Genomic DNA, 27,816 nt, shown 5'->3' on the forward strand with positions numbered 1-27,816 from the left:
GTATTTTTTAAAAAAATAAAATAAAATAAAAATAAAATGTATTTTATCTTCTTTGAAGTAGGGTCGACACCCAACGTGGGGCTTGAACTCAGGACCCTGAGATCAAGAGCTACATTTTCCATCAACTGAGCCAGCCAGGTGCCCCTCGACCAGTTTTTCAAGACACATTTTTAGTTCTCAGTACTCAAGATGATGTAATTTTGAAGATACTGAAGAAGAGCCCCCACCTTAGCTCCAAAATAAAAGGAACACTAAGCCTGAGTTTCCGTAACATTAAGTTTATTGCAAAATTTACAGATGAGGAATACAAGAAATTAAAGCACATACTTGCACACTGGTTTTTTTCACATACCAGTCTATAAATCAATTCCTTATTTGCTTCTTATAAATTCAGTTCAACAGGCTTTCTGTGTTACTTGTAAGTACAAAGCTGACAATATAGTTCCTTACCTTTCCATTAGCTTCTCTTTATCCCAATTGAAGTGGCTAAGGAGTATTCTTGTGATAGTTGCTGGATTCTAAAGAAGGGGGGAAAAAAAGTTATTTTAAGGTAATAGTACTTCATTAACATTTAGTGAATTTTAGGCTGAATTTAATTTCATCCCACCCAAATTTCCTTTCCTAAGATATTTCTTTATTCTACAAAGAAAAACACAAAATTTAGTTGTAAGATCAAGACTATTTAAAAATAGTTTGCCATCCTAATTTGTCAGATTTCTACAGGATTATAAAGCAGAATTCAAAATAAGCCAGAAAAAATGGATAAGGAAGATGTGGTTCATATATACAATGAAATATTACTCAGCCATTAGAAAGGATAATACCCACCATTTGCATCGACACGGATGGAACTGGAGGGGATTATGCTAAGTAAATAAGTCAAGCAGAGAAAGACAATTATCATATAGTTTCACTCATATGTGGAACATAAGGAATAGCGCAGAGGCCCACAAGGGAACGGAGGGAAAACTGAATGGGAAAAAATCAGAGAGGGAGACAAACCATGAGAAACTCTGGAATCCTGGAACTGAACTGAGGGTTACAGAAGGAAGGGGTGTGGGAGGATGGGGTAACTGGGTGGGCACGTGCGGTGATGAGCAGTGGGTGTTATACGCAACTAATGAATCACTGAACACTACATCAAAACTAATGATGTAATACTATATGCCAGCCAACTGAATATAATAAAAAAAATTTTTTAAATAAGCCAAAAAGAAATCTAATGAAATCAAGCACTAATTTAAATGAACTCTTTTATAATTAAGATTTAGCATACTGTCACTCTGTTAACAAAATTTCTAATGAATAAAATTTCTAATACTTTATTGTATTCAATAGTTCAAATGAATCTAAACCATTTATAAGTCACAAGGTCCTTCAGAGATATTTAATGAAAAGAAAAAATATTTGTATTGGGTAATAATTTAAAGAGTATAATCAGAGGCTACTGTTTCAGTTCTAGAAGGAAAGGCTAACAGCATGAAATAAACCCAAAACTGACTGTCCTATTGTTTAATGCTGTCATTTATTTTTATTAATATTTATTTCCATTTCCCATCAAACTAGTCAGGTTACTATCTGGGTACAGAATTTTGACCTAAAATGCTAGTTACAATGTCAGAGGTGGAACTCAAACCTGACTCTGCTTATTTGTAGGTCACGTATAATTTTATTACATCAAATAACATTTCAAAAAGATCACTGCATAAAACTACTTCTGTATCACCATAGTGAGAACACAGTATTAGTTAACAACTGATTTAATTAAAAGGTTATCTTGCATAAAAATATCATGAAACAATACAATTTGTCATAGAAAAATTCACCTACATTCAATACCCCTCCCCCAAATCCAAAGCTGTAGATAACGTTAACTTTCACTCTCCCACTCTAGACACACTTTGCTAATCCATTTATCCATCCTTGCTTCTTGGGCCCAGACCACCTTCGGAATTCTCCTTTAACAGAGCATGCGACAGACATCATCACTTTACAAGAGTTAATATGTAAAACAAAACAAAACAAACAAACAAAAAAACCCTATTAACTGATCCTATTTTATGTTTGTTTGGGCAGAATATACATAGTGTTTTGCCTAGCTCTTTCTCAGACATATGATTCAACAATTTATAAACACCCCAACCACCCCAACCCAACTCAGTTTGGAAACAGGTTTTCGCAACAGGGTCTGCCTGCAATTGAAGTAATTATTCATTTAGGTTTAGTCACATGTAAAACAAAGGCAATAATCCTATCAATTACTAGTGCCCATGAGAATTGTGTGACCTGTAACTCTGTGGCACCCAAATACACTGTGTTCTCTACCACTAGACAGAGTAGAGTGCTGGGGGAAAATGTTTCAGGAGTTGCTGAAGTCTCAGCTTGCACACAGAAAAAAGGAAGAAGAGGACAAATGCTCTCTGATGCCCTTTGATGTTGCTGTAGTGTCTTTTCTGTGCTTGAGTTCCAGTATCAAAAATTATTATAGAAAGTTCAGTTAAAACACAGATTACTAGGGTCCATATGGTTCTACTTAATAGGTTTGGGGTAGGGCATCCCAAAATGTGATCGTGATCCAAGGGATCAGAAAATAAGACCAGCAGTCTCCCAGATGAAGAAACAGGACAATTTTTCAGCTCATCCTTCAAAAATTGCTGTGTAGGTGTATGTGCCTGAGGTACATATTATATCAAAGGTAGATGCTCCAAAGTTTTTCCTAATAGGATAGACTGAAAAAAATCATCTCAACCACAGTGGCATGATAATGCCAAAATACTTATATTCTGCCTGGGTCTATGCTATGGGGCAGGAGATATTTCACAATACAAACTAAATAATTATATTGGGGGCACTATTTCAATGTAGCTGCCTTAATGTGCACTGCATATAAGGAAATGTAATGGGAGAATAACAATGGCTTTATGTGCACTGCATATAAAGAAAGGTAATGGGAGAATAATACATACTGTGAATCTACCGTACGCCAATCCCTATATAAGGTACTTTATATACCCCCACTTAATTCTCAAAGCTCTCTGTAAGAGAGCACTTTTCTGTCATTTTTAATATGAGAAAACCATGATGAGACTCTTTGGAGGCTATAAAAATTACCCAATGTTATCCACTTAATTATGTGAAAAAGATGTGAATTTTAGCCTATGACAATCTGAATCTAGTATTCTTTCATTTATTCCACGTAGTAGAACCTAAAGTAATATTAAACATCTCATTTTACTACTAGTCATATGTTTGATGACTAGTAGTAAAGGGTGAATCAAGACAGGATGAAGGGATGGCAGAAAGCTAAGAAACACAAGGGAGCTTTCTGGGAATGTTCTATTTCTTGAATGTGACGGTTGGTTAGATGAGGGAAAACACTTCTCAAAACAAACTATACTCTTAAAAATGGGTATAATCAGTCATATAGTTATACACCAATAATGTTAATTTATCTAAAAACAAAATAAACTGACTTTTGGTCCTGGCCAACACAGAGTAATAAGCTCATTGCAGTGGCTCGCTTTCTCACTGATTACAACTAAAAACTGGGCAAAATACTCTTCAACAGCAGGCAGATTGGGGAGAGAAGTGAAGAACAACAAATAAGGTGATGGTGGGTATCCTGTTTTTTATCTTTTATTTCCTGGCTTTGGAGTGGGCCATATAGGGAAACTGCTGCAGCAGGCAAGAGCAGCTAACACTGAAAGAAGAGAGTCTTTTCTGCTAGAGGATTATAGCAAAAGGCTCCTAACAATGTAAGGAAAATGCTTTTTTTTTTTTCTTTCTCTCCTGTTTCTCTAGGTCCTGCCTGAGGCCCACCACAGCCATAAAACTACACTGCTGCAGAATGACAAGAGGAAATCCATTGCTCTGAAGAGAAGAATCAGGAAGAGGGCCCCTGTTGTGAAAAAAAGTTGGGGGGGATCCATATTCTTTTCTCTCTTGCCACTTCACCTCAACGCATGACAGGTAACAAACTAAGTCATGCTTCTGGCTAGAGGAATGAAGAAAAGGGTCTCTGGGAGTCAGAGAGTACAGGGGAAACTGCTGAGAAGAGAAAGATGGAGGAGTAGACCCCTAACTCTGCTTATGAACCTGGGCTCACCTGCAAGCTATGCACATGTGGAACACAGCTAAAGTACAGGAGAGGCTTTTAGACTACCACTATAATATAAATCCCTGCCCAAGTCCTAGATCAATCTAAGTGGTAAAGAATGGAAGGGAAACACAGCAAAGGCTTTGAAAACTGAACACTACCTATATAAAGTGAGAAAGAATATGCAGTTATAACCTAACTGGATTTACCTGTTTACTGAAACAAAAAATCTTCACCTCTGAAGGATTTAACAGGATGCAGAATCTCACAATATTCAAAACATCCAGGACAGAATCCAAAAATTAACACATATGGCAAGAACCACGAAAATCCGACCAATCCTCAAGGGAGAAGGTAATTAATAGAGTGCCGACCCCAAGAAGACCTAGATATTAGAAGTACAAAAGTTTAAAGCCACTTATTAAAAACATGATCCATTAGTTGAGAATGGACACCTTAAAATGGAAAGAAGTTATAAAAAATAACCAAATGGAAATTTTAGAACTAAAAAATACAAAGGCTACTGGACAGGCTCAGTAGCAGAAAGGAGGTGACAAAGAAGACACTGAACTTGAAGATATAACGATTAAAAATACCCAAACTTAACAGAAAAACTATCTTTTCTGTTTTGTTTTTAAAAGAACAGTCTCTTGCAGCACCTACGTGGCTTAGTCAGTTAAGCAGCTGCCTTCAGCTCAGGTCATGATCCCAGTGTCCTGGAATCGAGTCGCACATTGGGCTCCTTTCTTGGCAGGGAGCCTGCTTTCTCCCTCTGCCTCTGCCTGCCACTCTGCCTGCCTGTGCTCTCTCTCTCTCTGAGAAATAAATAAATAAAATCTTAAAACAAACAAACAAACAAACACAACAGTCTCTCGAGGTGCCTGGGTGGCTTAGTTGGTTAACCGTCTGCCTTCGGCTCAGGTCATGATTCCAGGTTCCTGGGTTGGAGCCCCACATCAGGCTCCCTGCTCAGTGGAAAGCCTGCTTCTCCCTCTCCCTCTACTGCTCCCCCTGCTTGTGCTCTCACTCTCTGTGTCAAATAAATAAAATCTTAACACAACAAAACACACCAGTCTCTCAGGGCCCTGTTGGGATAATACCAAAAGCTGTCAGCCTAGAATTCTATATTCAGTGAAAGTATAGTTCAGGAATGAAGACAAAGATATTCTCAGACCAAAACCCAAAACAAAAAAACCCCCAAAACTGGCAATTCATAGACCTGTACTCCTGGGGCTAATAATACATTATAAGTTAATAAAAAAATTTAAAAAAAAATTTTTTTAAAGGAATGAAAAAAAATAAAAAATAAAAAACCGTGGTACATCCACAATGGAATACTACTCAGCAAAAGAAGGAACTATTGATACATAAAATATGAATGAATCTCAAATGCAAATTCTAAGTGAAAGAAGCCAGATTCAATAGGCTACATATTGTACAATTCCAAACAAAACCACAGGAATGGTGTAGCAATTCCAGGTTGCCAGAGGAGGGTTTAAACAAATGAGGTAGCATGAAGGAATTTTTAAGGCGGCCATTATGGAACTGTTCTGTATGTTGATTGTGGTAGCAAATACAGAACACCAGGCCCTGGTCAAAATTAATGAAACTGTACACCCAAAAGTATAAATTTCATAGAAATTAATATATAAATTTAAAATATTAAGTTATAAAAGTAATTCAACCTACAAGTGGAGCATCTATAATGGAGTTCTATTTAAAGTACAATTAAGTGTCAAAAGAACAATGCTGAATAAAAGGAACACAGACATGAAATTATTCAGTGCCAGGCACTCTAAACACATCATATTTCATTTAATCTTCACAGCAACACTTTATACAAGGTAGGCATTATTTACATTTTACAGATGAAGTTAGAAAGATTAAGTCATTTGACCCATGATGAAATAAGATTAATAGAATCTAATAATAGGAAAATTTTCTAAAAATTTATATTGTAACACCATCCTTAAAGATTCTGATTTAACTGCTTTAGGCTGGGGCCCAATCAAGGGAGAGATATCACCTATGCATGCTACCAAAATTCATGATTAGTTAAGTAGAAAATCAATTCAAGCTCTTGGTTGAAATAACTTTTCATCCTACTTTTATTGGCAGTTCTCATTTCTTAAAGATACAAACAAAAAGATATAAAAAGTTAACAAGCAAAATCAATATAGTTAGAAAATTAGTACTAGCAGCAGTATTTAACTTTTAGGGCAATAAAACAATCTGAAATCTCACATATTCTCCAGTGGTAAACTCTAAAACTACGGTCCCTCATTGGGCTACATATTAAAATCTCCTGAGGAACTTGAAAAATACCAATACTTGGGACTTCCCCATAGCAATTCTGATTGAAAGGGTTTTGTTTTTTGTTTTCTTAGAAAGCCAACTTTTTTTTTTCAAGATTATGTATTTATTTGACAGAGAGAGAGAGATATCACTAGTAGGCAGAGAGGCAGGCAGAGAGAAGTGGGGGGATGCAGGCTCCTTGCTGTGAGCAGAGAGCCCAATGCAGGGCCTGATCCCAGGGCCCTGAGATCATGACCTGAGCAGAAGGCAGAGGCTTAATCCAATAAGCCACACAAGAGCCCGTTTTTTTAAAAAGATGTATTTATTCTGGAGAGAGTACACACGTGCAGGGGTTGGTAGGGAAGGATAGATGCAGAGGGAGAAAGAAAGAGAATCTCAAGCAGACTTGTCATGACCTAGCAGTGTAATACTGTAGTAATTTGAAGAAAACTACATTCTAAGGTTATAGCAGCAGTATATGGTTTGAAAGTATCTACAAAGTTCTGTTGTAAAAAGTGGGTGTGAAGGGGCGCCTGGGTGGCTCAGTGGGTTAAACCTTTGCCTTCAGTTCAGGTCATGATCCCAGTCCCGGGATCAAGCCCCACATGGGGTTCTCTGCTCAGTGGGGAACCTGCTTCACCCCTCTCTCTCTGCCTGCCTCTTTGCTTACTTGTGATCTCTCTCTCTCTCTCTCTGGCAAATAAATAAATAAAATCTTAAAAGAAAAAAAAAGTGGATGTGAATATGCCAAATCCCCCAGCTGATGCCTTAATATCAATGCACTGTCATCCTCCATTCATTGATCAAGCAGTTCTCAACTCTGGTAGCACATTAGAATCATATAACGAACTTTAAAAAACCCAATATGGAGGCCAAACCCTACACTAAATACATCAGAGGACAAAGTGAGGAAAGAACCTAGGCATTACCAGTTTTTTGAAAGCTCCCTGGCAATTCCACTACATAGCCAAAGTGAAGAACTACATATCTAGATGTATGTATTCACACGTATACACATGCATACAGATGCCTGCATTTAAAAGTGTGACAAAAATAAATAAATAGATAAATAGATAAATAGAAAAGAACATGACAGGATCTCCTGGTAGAATTAACCAAGTTATTGAAGGACACTCCTATGATAAGTATTGTAGGGAAGCAACTATTTTTTGAAAGGTCTCAATACACAACTTTCTTATTTTAGGAGAAAGCCCAATATTAAATGAATAGGTTTCATAAAAGAGTAGTCTAAGATGAAACAGCAAAAAACCACTGTTTAACCCAATGAACATACACAGAAAGGCCTCAGAGCCTAGCTTTTTATCTCAGAATTTGATCTGCAGTGGAATTAAACAGGTTATACATTCCATCTCAACACTGTTTGACAAATTTCCTACAAAAAAAATGGGCTCATAAAAAAGAATGAAATCTTGCCATTTGCAATGACATGAATGAAGCCAGATAGTACTATGCTAAGCAAAGTAAGTCAGAAAAAGACAACTACTGTATGACTTCACTCATATGTGGAATTTAAGAAACAAAACAATCAAGCAAAAGAAATAAAGAGGGAGAGAGGCAAACCAAGAAAACGACTCTTAACTATGGAGAACTGATGGTTTTCAGTGGGAAGGGGGCGGGAGGACAGGTGACATAGGTGATGGGGATTAAGGAGGGCACTCACTGTGATGAGCACCAGTGATGTATGTAGGTACTGAATAAGTACACTGTACACCTGAAACTAATGTAACACTGTACATTAACTCTACAGGAAATTAAATAAAAACTTTAAAAAAATAAAAAAAGAATGGCCCCATTTAAAAAAAAATTTTTAATTTTTAAAATTAACATATAATGTAATAGCCCCAGGGGTACAGGTCTGTGAATCACCAGGTTTACACACTTCACAGCACTTACCATAGCACATAACCCTCCCCAATGTCCATAACCCCACCACCCTCTCCCTACCCCCCCGCCCAGGAACCCTCAGTTTGTTTTGTGAGATTAAGAGTCTCTTACGGTTTGTCTCCCTCCTGATCCCATCTTGTTTCATTTATTCATTTCCTAACCCCAAACCCCCCACGTTGCATCTCCCCTTCCTCAGATCAGGGAGATCGTATGACAGTTGTCTTTCTCCGATTGACTTATTTCGCTAAGCATAATACCCTCCAGGTCCATCCACATTGTCACAAATGGCAAGATTTCATTTCTTTCCATAGAAATGGCCTCATTTTTATAGTAAGTTTTCCATCTAGTTTAATCTATAAGCTCCTCCAGAGCTGCTGATAATCTACCAAATTTTATAGACACTTGCTTGGTAATGCCTTAATATCAGAAACCCAAAAGCCATAAAATATAAAAACTTCTATAAAGAAAGAAGTATTTGCAACACCTGCAATAAACAGTAAATAAGCAAACATACAAGTCTATAAAAAACAATCCAACACAAATGGATGGTTTATGAATTCTAAGAATACAATTGGCTGAAAAACAAGAAAATATTCAATCTCCTTAATTACAACAAGTATTTTTAATCTGTCACAATGACTAAGATCTTCAAAGTTTACAATATCCAGGGACAAAGGAAGGGAAATATTTCATGTTAGTGAAGTGCAACTTTTGAGAGTAGTTTGGCAGAACGGATCAAAATTAAAAATGCATATGACCTAAGACAGGATCTAAAGATTCCACTGCCAGAAACCTACTCTGCAGAAATATGTATGTGTAGAAGGGGGCCACCTGGGTGGCTCAGTCAGTTAGGCATCTACCTTCGGCTCAGGTCACAATCACAGGGTCCTACTTGGCATCAGACTCTATCTCTCCCTCCCTGCCTCTCCCCCTGCCACTCCCCCTGCTTGTGCTTTCTGTCAAATAAATAAAATACTTTTTAAAGACATGTTAAGTATAGAAGGGGAAGAATAAGACATTTCACATGCACATTATTTGGAAAAGCAATAAAGCAAAGATAACCTACATTTTTCCAAAGGCAAATTGCCTATAAATTATGCCATATGCAATAAAACAAACAAACAAAAAATCTGTTTGCATTGACATGGAAGGATATTCATGAGACATTACTGAGTTAAAAAAAAGTTACTGAGTAACGTACAATATTCCATTTTCTAGTTACAAAAAGAGTAAAGTTCATTTTGTTGTTGTTGTTGTTGTTGTTGTTAAAGATTTTATTTATTTGAGGGGCACCTGGGTGGCTCAGTTATTGGGCGTCTGCCTTCGGCTCAGGTTGTGGTCCCAGGATCTTGGGATTGAGTCCTGTGTTGGGCTCCCTGCTCAGGGGAAGCCTGCTTCTCCCTCTCCCACACTCTCTGCTTGTGTTCCCTCTCTCACTGTGTCACTCTCTGTCCAATAAATTTTAAAAGTCTTTAAAGAAAAAAATTTTTTTAGTTATTTGAGAGAGAAATATGAGTAGAAGGGAGGAGAAGAGGGAGAGGGAGAAACAGACTCCCCACTGAGCAGAGAGCCCAATGTGGGTCTCCATACCAGGGCCCTGAGATCATGACCCGAGTAGAAGGCAGATGCTTAACAGACTGAGCCACCCTGGCACCTGTTGTAAAGTTCTATGATATACTCAACATGTAATGAAATGTTTAGAAGTATTTATATTAAAGCTGTTCTGGAGTTACCATCCCTGGGGACTGATCTGGGAATGGGGTGGAAAAATGTGGGTTTTTTCTACTTTATGATGATATGAATAGAAATTTAGAGTACTACTTCTATAACAATCAACTGTAAACAGTTCAAGGCTGCTTGCTTCTTAAAACTATAGTTCACAAAATCACAATTACCTGAGTCTGTCAGAAATTCTGAATCCTAAGTCCTGGTCCACATCTACTGAATCATTTCAACCAGACTCTCAAAAGTTCCTGAGGTGATGTATATGCACAGTGATATTGACAAGCTACAGAAAGTACAGCTACAGAAAGTAGCTTTACTAACTACACAAGCTACAGAAAGTAGCTTTACTAACCATAAAATGTTTCATTTCCAAATTCTTAGATTTAATTAAATACATGATTTCTTTAAGAAATTATCTGTCTAATTCAGACAGAATTTTTCTTCTCTTAGAAGGTATGTAAGTATGTTGAGAACTTTATACTAAGAGTCACTAAAAACTGAAATATAGGGGCGCCTGTGTGGCTCAGTCAGTTAAGCGGCTTTCCCACTTGCCTTTCCCACTGGAGATGCTTCTTGGAAGAGGACTTCAGCAAAAATTTCAGTTTAACTCACTACCCTTGGAGATTAATTAAAATGAAAATTTAACACTGATAAGCTTTGACCAAAGAGAATTCTAATCCATGATACCTGAAATTGTACTAAGGTATGCATTTGAACTACAAATGTAATCCTGACATACCAAAACTTATTACTGAATCCATTTAATGAACTACCATCAATAACATCTCAAATTTGGCTTTGTTGACTTGCCCTTGTACATGCATTTTATGAAGGCAATTCCTTCCTTCTATGTCATCTCTAATTTGGAGAGTCAAAATTTCACCTCTAGAAGAATGTCAAGAGTTTCATCAGAATTTAATAAAATAATTAAAATGTTTCTGTAAAAAGAAGAAAAGATACTATCACTATGTATAATTATTTGATTTATTCTGTAAAAATTCAGCTGCAAACCAAAGGCATGTGATGAAAGGCATCCATTTATATGGAGGATGGAAGGGATCCATTTATATGAAGGATAGGTAAAACTTCTATTTTACATGAGAAAACAAACTGACATCTTTACATAGCAATGTATGGTTCAGCATCTCACTGATCAAGAGCCAAGTCACCCCCAACAAAAATAACCCTAGTTTTAAACATTTACCATTATATGAGGCCCCCATTCAAGGCAATGTTTTCTTGGGTTTCTGTCTCCTGAGGAGGAAAAAGCCCTGCATAATCTTTCGAGGGGGAAAAAAAAAATCCTTCAGATAAAAGCTCAAGAACCAAAAGGAAAGGCCAAGAACCAAGTAACTACCAATTCCAAATTACTTTGGTGTAATGGGGCTAATTTAAATATAAATGTTCTATATAGACCACCTTTATATTACTTAACTGTTTTTGCAGTAGTTCAGAACTATTAGAGAATTATTTAAGAATCTTCTTAGTTATCGGGGCGCCTGGGTGGTTCAGTTGGTTGGGCAACTGCCTTCGGCCCACCCACATCGGGGATCCCTGCTTTACGGTGAGTGCTTCTCCCTCTGACCTCTCCCCTGTCACATTCTGTCTCTCTCTCTGAACTAAATAAGATCTTTAAAAAAAAAAAAAAAATCTTCTTAGCTATCTACTCATAATCTCACCTCTGGGTTCCAATTGTCAAGCCCAAAGTATTAGTATTCTAGACACAGCTATCATGCCACACACTGAAAATGTTCCACAAACACAACCAAAACACTTGAATGACTTCAAGGTACTGCACTTCACTTAACACAACCATTAGCTATCTCCAAACTACCTAAAGATGGCATACCAAATTGTATTATTTCTGCAAAGTGAAATGAATATTAAGTGTTGTATAATAGTTACCTCTTCTTCTGGAAGAACTTTAAAAAAACAGATGCATACAAATTCCGAACTATTTCTTAATAACAACTTTTAACAGTACAGTATTTGAACCAGTACTTCCTCCTTCCTCATCACAGCAAATCAAAATACCTATTGATCAGTGGTAGGATTCTGATTAGTAATTCACTATTTCTTACTTACACTCTATATATTAAAATATGTAAAACAGAAACATAAGTGAGAATCTAAAAATCATAGTGCTTATTTAAAGGAGTACAGAAGTTTTAATTTGTATCTCATAAAGACCCTATTAAAAAGCCACCGTACATTTCTTTCAAGCTCAGGAAGTAGCCATAAAGCCAAATGATCTTGAAATAGACACATATATACTGCTGTATCATTTAAATGAAGTTTTATGGGGCATCTTGAAATAGGCACATATATACTGCTGTATCATTTAAATGAAGTTTTATGGGGCACCTGGGTGACTGAGTGGGTTAAAGCCTGTGCCTTCAGCTCAGGTCATAATCCCAGGGTCCTGGGATGGAGCCCCGCATCAGGCTCTCTGCCCAGCAGGGAGCCCACTTCCCCCTTCCTTTCTCTGCCTGCCTCTCTGCCTACTTGTGATCTGTCAAATAAATAAATAAAATATTTTAAAAATAAATAAATAAATAAAGTTTTATGACCTAGCTGTATGTCTCCAATACACTCTCCTGCCAAGTACTCTCAAAATACACAGGCTCAGTGACTAAGAATCATAAAAAAGAAACACGTGGCAGATACAACTAGAACCTTCCTCCGTTTGTGAGGTTTATAATGAATACCTGGACTGAGAACACTTCTACATATATTTGCCGAGAGGATTTTTTAAAAATCCTCTGTGCTCACTTCAGCAGCACAGATACAAAACTGAAACAACACCGAGCACTGTATAAGGATGACATGCGAATTCAAAAATGTTCCATATTACTGTGTCAAAGAGTTCAGAGAACATCAACTAAGGTAGAATATTCCTGACTGATAAAAGATGACAGTTTAAACATTTAAATATTTTTAAAAAGACTTTATTTATTTGAGAGAGGGTGCATGTGTGCATGAGCAGAAGGAGGGTCAGAGGGGAAGGAATAAGCAGACCCCGCAATGAGCAGGAAGCCAGACACTGGGACTTGATCCCAGGATCCTAAGATCACGATCTAAGATGAAGGCAGACGCTTAACCAATGAGCCACCCAGGCACCCTGTCTAAATATTTTTAAACTTAGTGTATGTGCACAGTTTTAGAAGTTAATTATAACCTCAAGGTTTAACAATCTCTGCCACATCTCAGTCACTAATGATTTCCAATCCTCTGAGGCAAGCATTTTATATTCTTTTTCCAGTTTCTTCTGGTATTATTTAAGCCACTATCCATTGTTTTTAACAATCATAACAGGAATTCCAGACAGGAGAGAGAAGAAAACTACCAAAGCTGTATTATAAATACATTTCCCAAAGCTTTAGAAGGACACAAGTCTTCCAGCTTAAAGTGTCACAATGAGAAGATTCACATTTAACACATCTCTTCAGACAACAAAGGATAAAGAGAAAAGGTTGAAACTTTAAAAAGTCATCAAGAAACGAAAACCAGACTGGGACTAGATTTATTAGTTTTCATAAACATTCCAATCTAGACTTCCTCAGCTAGCCCATCCAGCAACCAAATTTGAAGGCAAATTAAAGACACCATCAGGGCCACAACGAATATCCTAAGAAAAGTTACACAGGAATTAAATTAAGGATGCAGCCCACCAAATGAGATTAAATCAAGAAGAAAAAACAGACTAAGAAATCACTGTGCTCAGGAAGTCCAGAGCATTTGGCATTAAGCCTGTTTAAAAAAAAAAAAAAAAAAAGTAATAATCCGAATATACTACTTGAACTATCATATAAAAACAAACATTGTTCAATAGCGTCACTTCAAAAAAAAAATCAAGCTATGAGCAAATTAATACTTGGCTATGATCACAAACCAAAAGACTTTGATAACATAAAAATGATAACCCACTCTGTGCCACCTATAATGGTAAGGGAAGAAAGGAAGAGGAAAATGTCAAAAGGTAACGGAAAAGAAAGAGGTATATTAAAGTTATAAATGTAATCATTTGGAGATGATAATAACTTTTTTCATTTGTTACCACATACATGTTTAAAACAAATTAACAAATTGGAGAAAAGAGGTACAGTAATAATCGTACATTAAGAACTCATTAAGAAAAGGTGTAAGAATACGAAAAGACAGTTCAGAGAAATGTTCGATTAAACCAAGCAATATTTTATCAGGCCAATGAAAATTTTAAGAGTCTTAACAATGTCAGCAAAGGTGCAAAGAAAATGACAGTTCATAAACTCAATATCCCTTGAAAACATGCCATCTTATTTACAAAAACTGTAAATGTTGGGGCATCTGGGTGGCTCAGTGGGTTAAAGCCTCTGCCTTTGGCTCGGATCATGATCCCAGGGTCTTGGGATAGAGCCCCGCATCTGGCTCTCTCCTCAGCAGGGAGCCAATCTGCCTACTTGTGATCTCTGTCTGGCAAACAAATAAAATCTTAAAAAAACAAACAAACAAACAAACAAAAAACCTGTAAATGTCTATACCCAAAGTCCAGCAAGCCCACTTCCAAGGTTAGGTTAGGTCAAGAAAGGAAAAGGAAGAGAACAATAGGAAGGAGACACACAATACAGAGAGGAAAAAATGCCAAACTGTTATGTTCACATCAGAAAATACTGTACAAACAATTTTTAAGTCCACAGTAATACTGAAGGAAAAAAACAGCGACTTGCAGAATAAACTGGAACTGGAGCAGGAAGCGGAAAAGAGCACCAATATAACTCTTTATTGACATAAGAACATTATTTTGTTAATGATCAAAATATTTTGTTAATGATCCAGTTAACAGTTTCCATCTTCACACCCTTAGTAAGAAACCCTTTTCAAAAAGACATCAACTAAATTTTGTAAAGATACCAACCGGCATCCACTGTAAAAGGGAAAAAACCTGAAAAGCAGAAGTTGTTTCTGAAACATCAACAGTAGCAGAGTCGGGATTAGAGGAACTTAGGTCTCTAAAATTCAGAATTTGTTTGCTTTATGTTGATCTAAATTGAACAATTTTATAGAAATTATAGATTTGTGACAAATACTCCTTTTAAATTGCCATATTATACAAGGTAAAGAATGATTTACAATTTAGACCATGAAATACATAAAATACATTTGAAAGAAAGGGCTAATTATGAAAATAGGAAAGTAAAAAAGTTAACCAAAAATGTTTCCAAGATCCCCAAAAAAGGGCTCTCTCAAACATCAAAGCATCTTGTTTCAACACAATTGATTCAAAAAACTTCTATTATGGTTTACAATGAAACTCCAAAATACATCTCCACATTAAAAGAACAAACACTAGTTCTCCTCAATATAGTATACAGTTTATTACAGTATTAACTACTAACCTCAGCCTTTTGGGCTAGAATTTAAGCAGTGGCTACTTGAGATCTTAGGTTTTACAGTCATTTTGAAAATCTAGCAATCTTCACTGAAAACCAAATACAAACCCATATCTGCCTTTTCATTTGGAAAGCCTTGAGAAGCACTGTATTAACCTATTTAGAAAAACATAGTCCCTTCCTTTCAGAAGCACATCAACAAATGACACAAATATCTGTATCATTCAGCTATCCCTAGAATCTCACTTTGTCAGCCAATCCTAGAACAATATAAATAAGCAACCTCGGAGCGCCTGGGTGGGCCAGGGGGTTAAAGCCTCTGCCTTCTGCAGGGAGCCTGCTTCCCCCTCTCTCTCTCTGCCTGCCTCTCTGCCTACTTGTGATCTGTAAAATAAATAAATAAAATCTTTAAAAAAAAAAAAAAGGCAAACTCATACTTCACCTTACATGTAAGCTTTCCATTTCTTTTTCTTCAAACATTTGCATTGTATTGCCTGAGCTCTTAAAGCTTGCCTCTGATTTAGTCTTAGAATTCAGTATAAAAAATGCTGTTGCTCTCTCATTCTAACACAGCATTTTAAAAAGGAAAGAAGCCAGGTATTGGTATTATAATTGCTAACATTTTGCAATTACAAAATCTAAGCAACAATCTAAGCAAATGGTACAAATATTTAAATGGAAATCCTTAAACTTCCTCATAGAAGTTAAACAACCTGGAAAATTTAGATTATTTTCACCAAAATATTCTGGATTCAGACATAGCAAATATACATACATGGCCATATCAATCTAGCTTTCCTCCTTTTTCTCCCACAGTTTTAAGAACAGGTCCTCTGTTACCATAGTTTCTGCAAACCAACCAGGTCCATGAATCAAGCAAATAACATTAACACCCTCCATTTAACCATTTCTTCTATTATTTACCACTTTTTTTTTTTTTTTTTAAAGATAGTGGCAAACACCAATTTACTTGTTGCCTAAGTGCCAAAGCTTCTGGTTTAAAAAATAATAATAAAACTATGCCCTTTTTAAGGAGATATATCAAGTTTGTCATGTCAAAACAGGCTTGTCATCAAGATTTACAGGATAAACAGTATGCCCTTAAATAATGAGGTACTTGCTGCCAAAATGTGCTTTCATATATGTGTGTTTAATGGTCCTTTAATGACTTGTCTTTGGAATGATTCTGTCCTACCTTTGCTGCTGCAGCCCGCCTGTCCTTTGCATCACTGAATTCATACTTCTGGAAGTACCCAATATGCACTGTAACAGACAGATGGACAGATCAATGGGCCACAGCGGCAAAGGCCAGACAGACAGACTTGATAAAAATTAAAATCAAGGTATATAAAGGGAAGGGGAAACCAGAAGAGAACATATCTACCTATATTCTATAAGCAAAATATCTGAACTTCAGGCCTACAATCCTCCCATACACATACCCAAGTAAACTATTTTTTATTTCCGTCTCCTTCCCTTCTTTCAAGTAGAAATAGTACCACTGCAATAGGCAAACTAATCAGTATTGTTAATACTATCAACAGTTACAGAACAGACATTTCTGTAACCATGCCACACTGTTTCTTCAGAGGTACTCTTTAATACAAAATTATTTTTCACATCCGAAGACTTTCTATGACAAAATTAATAAGGCAATTATTACACGCAGAAAACTTCTATAATACTAGCATCTATGTGATTCAAGTATATTTGGAATCACAAAGTAAAAGTAGTATTTCAGCATTTTACCTTTCCACATTTCCCTGTCTATGTAAAAATGGTTGCTAGTACCACATCTAGATAACTTTGGGGGCTTAAAAGAATGTATTAATGTCATTTAGGCCAATTACCAAGATACAGTAAAACATATACAAAATTAACAACAGTATCTTTAAAATCTACTTAGAGTCCCTCCGTTACTTCAAATCCATACAAACAAGTATTCACATTTCAAGAAATTTCTGAGTTATTTTTAAAACACCTTAATATCGGGGTGCCTGGGTGGCTCAGTGGGTTAAGCCTCGGCTCAGGTCATGGTCTCAGGGTCCTGGGATCGAACCCCACATCAGGCTCTCTGCTTGGCGGGGAGCCTGCTTCCCACTCTCTCTCCATCTACCTCTCTGCCTTCTTGTGATCTCTCTGTCAAATAAATAAATAAATAATCTTACACACACACACACACACATACACACCCCTTAAAATCTCAAAATGCTAGCCTGCTTAAGCTTCATTAAAAGCTTAGGTCTGTGTAAAAGTCATCTTAATTTAATCAAACATTTTATTTTGCATGCATCTAAGATAAATGTGGAGAAGGAATCTACATTAAGAAAGACTGAGGAGGGACGCCTGGGTGGCTCAGTTGGTTAGACGACTGCCTTCGGCTCAGGTCATGATCCTGGAGTCCCGGGATCGAGTCCTGCATCGGACTCCCAGCTCCATGGGGAGTCTGCTTCTCTCTCTGACCTTCTCCTCGTTCATGCTCTCTCTCACTATCTCTCTCTCAAGTAAATAAATAAAAAAAAAATCTTAAAAAAAAAAAAAAAGAAAGAAAGACTGAGGAAAGGGGCACGTGGGTGGCTCAGGTTATGATCCCAGGGTCCTAGGATGGAGCCCTGCATAGGGCTCCCGCTCAATGGGAGGCCTGCTTTTCCTCCCACTCCCCCTCTGCTGTGTTCCTGCTCTCGCTGTCTCTCTGTCAAATGAATAAATTTTTAAAATCTATAAAAAAAGAAAATAAAAAGACTAAGGGACAACATTTCCCCTTCTCCAAGAGATCTAACCATTTATTCATTTCTTATTGTAACTTCTCAAAAACATGAGCAGGTAATTAGACATGATAACCAAATGTAATGAATGCATGATCCTGGATGGAATCCTAAAATGGAAGAAGAAAATGACATTATCGGACAACTGCAAAAATATGAGTGTAGAATGTATATATTAGTATTTTCTATGATAACTTAGTCAAATATAATTCACATACCATAAAATTCACTTTCAAAGTATGTAATTCACTAGTTTTGATTATATTAAGAGTTGTGACACACAGTTCTGTCAACCATTAATTTTAGAACATTTCATCAGCCTTATACCCATTAGCAGCCACTCCCCATTCTCCCTTTCCCCAGTCAGTTTCTGACAAACTCTTTTTGTCTCTGTAGATATACCTATTTGGGACATTTCATAAACGTAACCCAGGGATGCTGGGTGGCCCAGTCAGTTAAGCAACCAACTCTTGATTTGGGCTCAGCTCTCAGGGAGGCTGCAAGCGCTCTCTCTCTTTTAGAAAAAAGGGGAGGGCATCATAAAGTAGGCGGCCTGCTAGACTGGTTACTTTTGTTGTCTACTTCTGATTATCAACAAGCTAAGGGCTTGCCACAGACATCAAATAAATCTGTTTTACTGAGAGAATGGAGAGGAACAATTAATCTGGAAGTCAGTTAAATGAGGGCTGCTTAAAGTTTCAACTAAACTATTTTACAACTACTCATTTTATAGATGAGGAGAGAATTTATTAATAAGAGAATTAAATATCTGACACAAAGTCATAAAACTGATAAAAAGCAAAGCTGGACCTGAATTTAGTTCTATATAGGATGCCAAAGACTTAACCACTAAGCACTCTTGAGTAGCACTCACGCTACTCTCTTTGCTTCCTAATTTCATCCTATTCTCATTTATTCCCCATATAGCCATCAAAGTGGTCTTTCTGAACACTAACTCCACATTAATTTGTTTCACTAGATCCTAGGGGATAAATGCATCTCATTTAGTACCACGTTAAAACCGTTCATAAACTGCGTATCTGTCTAGCCTCAGCTCCTGTCACACTACTTCCCATACCAGACCATTAACAGCTTCTGCCTTTGTACATTTTCTACTCCTTCTCTTCCTCTGGTTGGCTGGCTTCTACTATCCCACCTGCCTAATGAGCAATGATTATTCATTTTTCAAAACCTAGCTTGAGATCCATTTCCACAGGAATTGTCAGTCCTTCCCAGAAAACCATTAAACATTCCTTCTCTGACCTTGTATGTCAACAATATGTTGTACGTATCACTGTACTGTAACTTATTTATACATGCCTTTTTAAACAATTGTCCAGTATCTGTATTCCCCCAGCATAGCAGCTGAAGAAATATTAGTTGGCAAAAAATTAAGTACTCAACTTATTTAATGTTTCCAATTAAAGTGAAGTATTATGTTTAAGATCCCATTAGCCTCAGAGAATATGCAATGAGAAAAAGACAGCCTCTTCAACAAATGGGGTTAGGAGACTGGATGGCTACATGCAAAATAATGACCACTGGCTTACACCATACACAACAAAGATAAATTTAAAATGGATTAAAGACCTAAATGTGAGACCTAAAACCATAAAAATCCTAGAAAATAAACATAGGCAATAATTTCTCTGAAACTGCACATAGCAACTTTTTTCTAGATATGTCTCCTGAGGCAAGAGAAACAAAAGTAAAATTGAACTACTGGGACTACATCAAAACAGAAAGCTGCTGTACAGCAAAGGAAACAACAAAACTAAAAGATATCCTACAGAATGGGAGAAGATATCAGCAAACGATCCTTCATATCCTATGAAGGATTAATATCCAAAATATATACAGAACTTGTATAAGTCAACACCCCAAAACTAAATAATCCTATTAAAAATGGGCAGAAGACATGAACAGACATTTCTCTAGGAAGAAATACAGATGGCCAACAGACACACAAAAGATGCTCAACATCACTCAACATCAGGGAAATACAAATCAAAATACAATAACGTATCACCTCGCACCTATCAGAGTGGCTAAAATAAAAAACACAAGAAACAACAGGTGACGGAGAGGATGTGGAGAAATAGAAATCCTTGGGCACTACAGGGGAGTGCAAACTAGTGCAGCCACTCTGGAAAACACTACGGAATTTCCTCAAAAACTTAAAAATAGAACTACCTTGGGATCCAATAGTCACACTGCTGGATATATACCCCCAAAATACAAAAACACTCACTCAAAGGGATACATGCACCCCTATGTTTATTGCAGCATTATTTACAATAGCCAAGTTATGGAAACAGGCCAAGCATCCACTGAAAGGAAAGAGGATGTCACACACACACAAACATACACACACGCACGCAGGGGAACATTATTCAGCCATAACAAAGAACGAACTCTTGCCATCTGCAACATGGATGGAGCTAAAGAGTATTAGGTTAAGTGAAATAGCCAGTCAGAGAAAGACAAATACCATACAATTTCACTCATATGTGGAATTTAAGAAACAAAACAAAAAAGGAAAAGCAAAGGAAAAAAAAAGAGGAAAGAAAGAGACTCTTAACTACAGAGAGAAAACTGATGGTTCCAGAAAATAGGTGGGTAGAGGACTGGGTAAAATAGGTGAAGGAGCTGGGGCACCTGGGTGGCTCAGTGGGTTAAGCCTCTGCCTTCAGCTCAGGTCATGATCTCAGGGTCCTGGGATTGAGCCCCACATAGGGCATTCTGCTCAGCGGGGAGCCTGCTTCCCCCCTCTCTCTGCCTGCCTCTCTACTTGTGATCTCTCTCCCTTTGTCAAATAAATAAATAAAATCTTAAAAAAAAATAGGTGCGGGGGTTAAAGAATATACTTATCATGATGAGCACTGAGTACTGTATAGAACTGCTGAATCACTATACTGTACACCTAAAGGTAATGTAACACTGTATGTTAACTCTACTGAAATTAAAAGAAAACCAAAAAAAATTTTTTTTAAGTACATGTGAGGGGGGCACCTGGGTGGCTTAATAGTTTAAGCATCTGCCTTCAGCTCAGGTCATGATCCCAGAGTCCTGGGACTGAGTCCCACATCAGGCTCTCTGCTCAGCGGGGAGTCTGCTTCTCCCTCTCTCTCCCCTTTTGTGTCCTCCCCCCCACCAAATAAAGAAAGAAAAATCTTTTTAAAAACTGTACACGTTGAGGCCTTTAGGAGTCGAGAAACATCTAGACATTCCTGAAAAATCCGTTCTCAGCACCCCATATTCCTCCCACCCACTATAATCCCATAATTTAGAAAAACTGCTCCCACTCTCAAATATCCTAGGGTTCTGAAGGCATTTTAACTGAGGAAATGACCTTAAAAGACACAGTACCAAGAACTTGAAGATCCAGTCCCAGACTGGATGAACTTTTTCCTTAGCTTATGGCTGCATGCACATCCTTATCGTAACTCTGTGGTTCTTCAATTTTTATCATAATACAGTAATTTGGAAAAACAATTTCATCTATATGGTTTACATCACACTATAGAATTAAGTAGTTCTGGTGGAGCTAATCCTTTTTTTTTTTTTTTTTTTAAAGAGACGGAGAGGGCAAGGGCAGAGGGAGGAGAAGAAACAGAATCCTAAGCAAGCTCCATACTCAGCACTGGGCTCTGTCTCACAGCCCTGAGATCATGACCTGAGCCAAAATCAAGAGTACAGACACTTAACCAACTGAGCCACCCAGGTGCGCCCGTAATAATCCCTTCTTAAAACAATTTTAGGCAGCCCTCTCCCAATCAGGAAGCATGGTGTAGCGAGAGCACTGGTAGCCTCCCTAGGAGTCAGTCAGACCTACTTCAAAGATTTGTTAGGATATGTTGGAACTATCAAGCTTTGACACACAAACAAGTGAGCTAGGGGAAAAGATGTCTCATCTTTGACTTCATTTTAATAAACACTGGCTTTTAATTAAACATTGGTTTCATTTTAATAAATATTAAATTGATCAAATCCATTCACTAAATGACTATACAATCAGAATAAAAAATACTCTACAATTGTAGGAAGTCAAACATTTTTATATGTGTACTCATTTTTATACACTACATCTTCCTCAAAAGTATAGCTGAATCAGAATGCAAAGAATGGAACACAAGAGGCCTGCATAGCTGGGTAGTTATACAGAACATACATGCACAAACACACAAAAACACACACACCTTCAAAAAAAAAAAAACAACAAAAGAATGTGGATCTGTTCTAATAGTTGGGAATGGAGAAAGTGAATAATCAAGAGGAAAGCATCATATCCTCCTAGTTCTTTCTACTCCAGAAAAGATGGGTAGGAGATGAGATTTACCCTGACCATTGTTTCAGTTTTCACAGGTTTTTGCAGACCTAAATATTCCAGAGTGATTATTATTATTTTTTTTATTTTATTTATTTCACAGACAGAGATCACAAGTAGGCAGGGAGAGAGGAGGAAGCAGGCTCCCTGCTGAGCAGAGAGCTCGATGCGGGGCTCGATCCCAGGACCCTGGGATCATGACCTGAGCCGAAGGCAGAGGCCTTAACCCACGGAGCCACCCAGGCGCCCCTCCAGAGTGATTATTATAAGAGATGTCATAAAATACACAGTGCTTTTCTATTCCTAAAATTAAAAGAACTTTGTAGACAGGGAAAAAAACCTTCATCAGCCTCAGAAATTCATAAAATAATCTATATGATATTTAGAGCCTCAAAAGGAGGCTAAGATCCAGTTAGAAGGGTGGATGTTTTACTTTTAAGAGAAAAGTATTAAAAATGAAGATATTAATAATTGTGATTGCCTCTGTGGGAATAAACAAGGTGGTATAGATATTAAGGTAGGAGATTCTTTATCTTTTGTACTTTTTGAATTTTGAGCCAAGAAAATACATGCATAGTCAAACAATTTTTTAAAATCCTAAAGAAAGTCTTATCAACAGTCTTAGAATACTGAGGCTGTTTACAATTTTTTTTTTTTTTTTCAAATCAAAGGTTATGGAGGAGAGAGATCAGTCCTACTTACTTCTGTATTTTGTGTTGGTAACATAGAATGAAGAAAATCCTGATTATAATTATAAAGTTAAGTTTGCATTGCAATTTCAGGATATTCTTCACTTAAGCAGACCCAGAAGCTTAAAAAAGGGAGTAGTAAACCTTTTATTCAATGCTAACTAGCTAACACTGTCTTGCAACTGCCTTTATTTTTATAAATGCAGAATCAGAATAAATGTATAGAACAAGATTAATAATATGGCAACATTAAAATGAATAGGTATATTCACTTGTTACTACAAAACCTTGCAATGTCTACAATGAGGGTATGAATAAACAGATCTGCCTTTGCCTTCTCTGTGCTGCTGAAGTATTCTACCTTACGTAACTTTCTTGAGCAGACACATGCAACTCTGAATCCAAAATACCAGTGCATAATAATCTTCCTAATCAAAATCCATAAGAATTAAAGCAGAAGCTTTATTCCAGATCCTACACATAAAAAAAATTGTTAGGGGCTCCTGGGTGGCTCAGTGGGTTAAGCCTCTGCCTTCGGCTCAAGTCATGATCCCAGGGTCCTGGGATCAAGCCCCATGTCGGGCTCTCTGCTCAGCGGGGAGCCAGCCTCCCCCTCCCCGACTGCCTGCTTCTCTGCCTACTTGTGGTCTCTCTTTCTCTCTGTCAAATAAATAAAATCTTTAAAAAAAAAAAAATGTTAGTCTGGATATAGTTTAATGCACATAGTCTCTGAAAGGTCAAATAAATCTTAAAAATAATAGAAAAGCTATCGGGAGGAAGGGTTAGAAATAGGTAGGTTCAAGTTAAAAAAAAAAGAAAAGCTACAGAGAGACTATTAACATATTGAGAAAACTGAAATCACAGGTATTCAAATACGAAATGCACTCACTTCTAGAAGTGGCTGTGAGGGTTTAACTCACTCTAGGAATAGGCTGAGGGACCACTTAACAGGAAGCTAGTGCTTAGTAAGTGGTTGGCCAGAACAACCTTTAAGATCCCTTTTCATCCTTGTTAATCTGACTCTGTGTGAATCAAAAATAGGGCTGACTCTGTAAGACAAAGATGAGATAAATTTACTGCCATCTTAATTCTTTTTGTTTGTTTCAATTAAGCTCCACAGGTGGACCCCAACACGGAGCTTGAACTCACAACCCTGAGATCAAGACCTGAGCTGAGAACAAGAGTTGGGATACTTGGGGCGACTGGGTGGCTCAGTCGTTAAGCATCTGCCTTCGGCTCAGGTCATGGTCCCAGGGTCTTGGGATGGAGCCTGGCATCAGCTCCCTGCTCAACGGGGAACATGCTTCTCCCTCTCTTGCTCTCCCTGCCTATGTTCCCTCTCTCACTATGCCTCTCTCTGTCAAATACACAAATAGGGTCTTTAAAAAAATAAAAAATAAAAAAAATAAAAAAAAAAAAGACTTGGGATGCTTAACCATCTGAGCCACCCAGAGACCCCCTTAATTCTTTAGCTATTGTTCATTCATTATACTTTCATTCCTAAGGATGACTAGAAAATCTCCATGAATTTTAAAGTCCTACTTTCACCCTTAAGGCTTTATAGTAGGGTGGAATGTAACATTATAAATCAATCTTCAGATACTGCCATATACTCCAAGGACCCAGCTATTAACTACAGTAATGTAATATACTTTGAGATGACTACAACAAAAAACAGGTAAAACATTTAGGTCTACTAGTGAAGTGAAATTATTACATTTTTAAAAATCAGTTAAGGGGCACCTGCTGGCTCAGCTGGAGAAGTGTACGACTCAATCTCGGGGTGGTGGGATTGAGCCCCACAATGGGTATAGAGATTACTAAAATAAATAAACTTTTTTAAAAAGTCAGTTAAACTGGTGAATAGGATTATATACATACCTTCCTTTCTACATTAAGTAACAATCTGATGCCCACTCAAGTTTTCACTAGGTAAGAACTGAAGTGATGAACAGCAGGTTGAAAGACATTTCCCTACATGAGTTTAAACAGTATCAGTAATAAGCGCCTCTGAGAACTTCAAAAAAGAACTATCTTATTAGTGAGCAAAATGAGTCAAGTCAGCTAATCTCCCTTTAAACGTATCAAGCACCTGTTACTTCGTGCATCTGTAACAATTTCACAATGTTATTCTTTCAAAATCTGTTGGTGCTTCTATCACAAGAAGAATGTTATTGGGCTTTGCAGACCACTGGTCTTCGTCTGTAATTTCATATGAAATCATGGATACATTCTGCATAGTATAAATGCAAACTGTAACACAGGTCAAGGTGCTGAATTATTTAATGTTAAAACTGTGTTTTTAAATGCTTACACTGAACTATAAAATAGTAAATGTTGTAACAGCAATTCGGGCTTGAAATTCTGGGGTACCCATGCAGGTTGTAAAGTTAAACAGGGCATGTGGTAGACTTCAGACTCTATTCCATTCTTGTTTATTATTTATTTTGATTCACAAGCCATAGCAATGATGTCACAAGTCAGAGCCTATTGGACTCAGTCTATGCAAGTCAGTCTCCTGGGGCATAAAGCTGGATGGAGAAAAGCATAGTGGATCTAGAGAGACAAACAGAAAATACGCAGCACACAAGACAATAACATTCACATATTTTACATTTACATATGTTTTATATTTAATCATATAAAATACTAAGTTCCAACCCCAGCTATGAAAACCTTGGCAAGTTACTCAATTCCTCTACAGTCTCAATTTCCTTACCCATAAAATAGTAAAAATACCATCTACTTCAGAGAACAGTTGTGATGACTAACATTCTCTTAAATAACCAGTTAAGAACAAAGAATGGACAGCATATCAGAGAATGAGTGAAGAGTTAATTTGGTGAAATCAAGAGGAAAGTGAACTACTGACCAAAAAAAAAAAAAAAGTAGCAAGACTCATTTTTAAATTTTTATCAATAAGAAAATTCATTCATATTTAATTTTGACTACTCAATGCTACATTCCAGGAATTGTGCCGGTCAATGGGAATGCCAAAATTAATCCACTGATCCTACCCTTAAGGACTGCAGAATCTATTTTGTAGAAGAATAAATAATAGAGATAAGAGATTTTTAAATAAATGTACATACAAAATTTTGAGACTCACTCTCAGGTAAGGATTCAAAGAAGAAATGATGTTTAAGGTGAGTCTTAAAGTATGAAAGTTTATTTATCAGGGGAAAGCATCAAAAGCAAAGGAAAAGACTTACAAAGGCGAAACGGAAAAGCTTTACATCATTACTTTGTTATGCCAGCGTAAGTATGTAGAAATGTCAGATAAGGCACACAGGGGTCGAACTATGAAAAGCCTGATCTGTCATGGTAAGGAATCTCTCACTGTATTATGTGTCCTCTTGTAACCTAGTCATTGCAACCCCTCAGCTTAAGAAGGCTTCTCATAAGCATGATTTCCTACCCCATTTCCACCCCACTGCTTATCATAAATGGAAAAGATTTGATATATTTTCTCAGATTATATGCTAAGGCCAAGTATGAATTCCTTGATACTGTCAGAAACTGAAAAGGATGACCAACCTGTAAAAAAAAGTGGCGGGGGGGGGGGGGACCATACAGCATTTCTTCAGAAATCTGTGGTGACCATAATATTGTTACAAGCCCCACTTTCTATCGGTATCCCCCCTTTCAACAGAGGATCATAGGGGAAGGGAGGGAAAAATGAGAGGGAGTCAAACCATAAGAGACTCTTAATCTCAGAAAACAAACTGAAGGGGGTGCCTGGGTGGCTCAGTGGGTTAAGCCGCTGCCTTCGGCTCAGGTCATGATCTCAGGGTCCTGGGATCCAGTCCCACATCGGGCTCTCTGCTCAGCAAGGAGCCTGCTTCTCTCTCTTTCTCTCTCTGCCAGCCTCTCTATCTACCTGTGATCTCTCTCTGTCAAATAAATAAATAAAATCTTTTAAAATAAAAATAAATAAATAAATAAATAAATAAATAAAAAAGAAAACAAACTGAGGGCTGCTGGAGGGGAGGGGGGGTAGAAGGGAAGGGTGATTGGGTTATGGACATTGGGGAGAGTATGTGCTATGGTGAATGCTATGAATTGTTTAAGACTGATGAATCACAGACCTGTACCCCTGTACAAATAATACATATGTTAATTTAAAATAATAAAAAATAGTAATAAATAAAAGCATCACATTTAGTGAAAAGGAAAAAAAAACCCACCCTTTTCATGTTCTTTGGCTTTTTCTAATTTTGCCATTGAGAGAGGCTTCTAATAACCTCTAACAGTTATAACAAGACTCTACTTGTCCACACAAAAGTCAATACTTTGCTTCTTTCCCAAAAACCAACATATTTCTTCAGAAGGCAGGGCTTTCCTTAACCAAGCAGCAAAGGTGGGTCAACTCACAACACAGTGAAACACAGCAGGGATCATAGGTATAAAAATAATACTTCAAAAGACAAACTGGTAAGTTGTGGGATTTCTGGGTAATGGCAATACATGAAGAACCTCAACTTTGAAAACCAGGCCAGTGCAAGTCCAGAAACAGAAAATAAATGAGATCAGAATACAGATGGATAAAAATGAGAATGAATGGTCCTGGGTTACTGCCTCTATAACCAAGTACTTATTTACGTGTCTGCCCTTCCTAGATCAGGAGCCCTGGAAAGAAATGTTC

General features: G+C 37.2%; 1 protein-coding gene across 1 annotated transcript in view; it reads right to left on the reverse strand.

The window, feature by feature from the left end:
- The window catches only part of ARIH1 (ariadne RBR E3 ubiquitin protein ligase 1), a 118,847-nt gene that overhangs the window by 72,503 nt on the left and 18,528 nt on the right, over positions 1 to 27,816 (reverse strand). Inside the window, exon 2 of the mRNA XM_045070709.1 lies at positions 451 to 518. Within this exon, the coding sequence (XP_044926644.1) occupies positions 451 to 518 (68 nt within the window). The remainder of the gene's footprint in view (positions 1 to 450; positions 519 to 27,816) is intronic.

The sequence above is a fragment of the Mustela putorius genome, unplaced genomic scaffold (assembly GCF_011764305.1).
Source record: "Mustela putorius furo isolate JIRA1106 unplaced genomic scaffold, ASM1176430v1.1 tig00003972_pilon_pilon_pilon, whole genome shotgun sequence".
Classification (NCBI taxonomy): domain Eukaryota; kingdom Metazoa; phylum Chordata; class Mammalia; order Carnivora; family Mustelidae; genus Mustela; species Mustela putorius.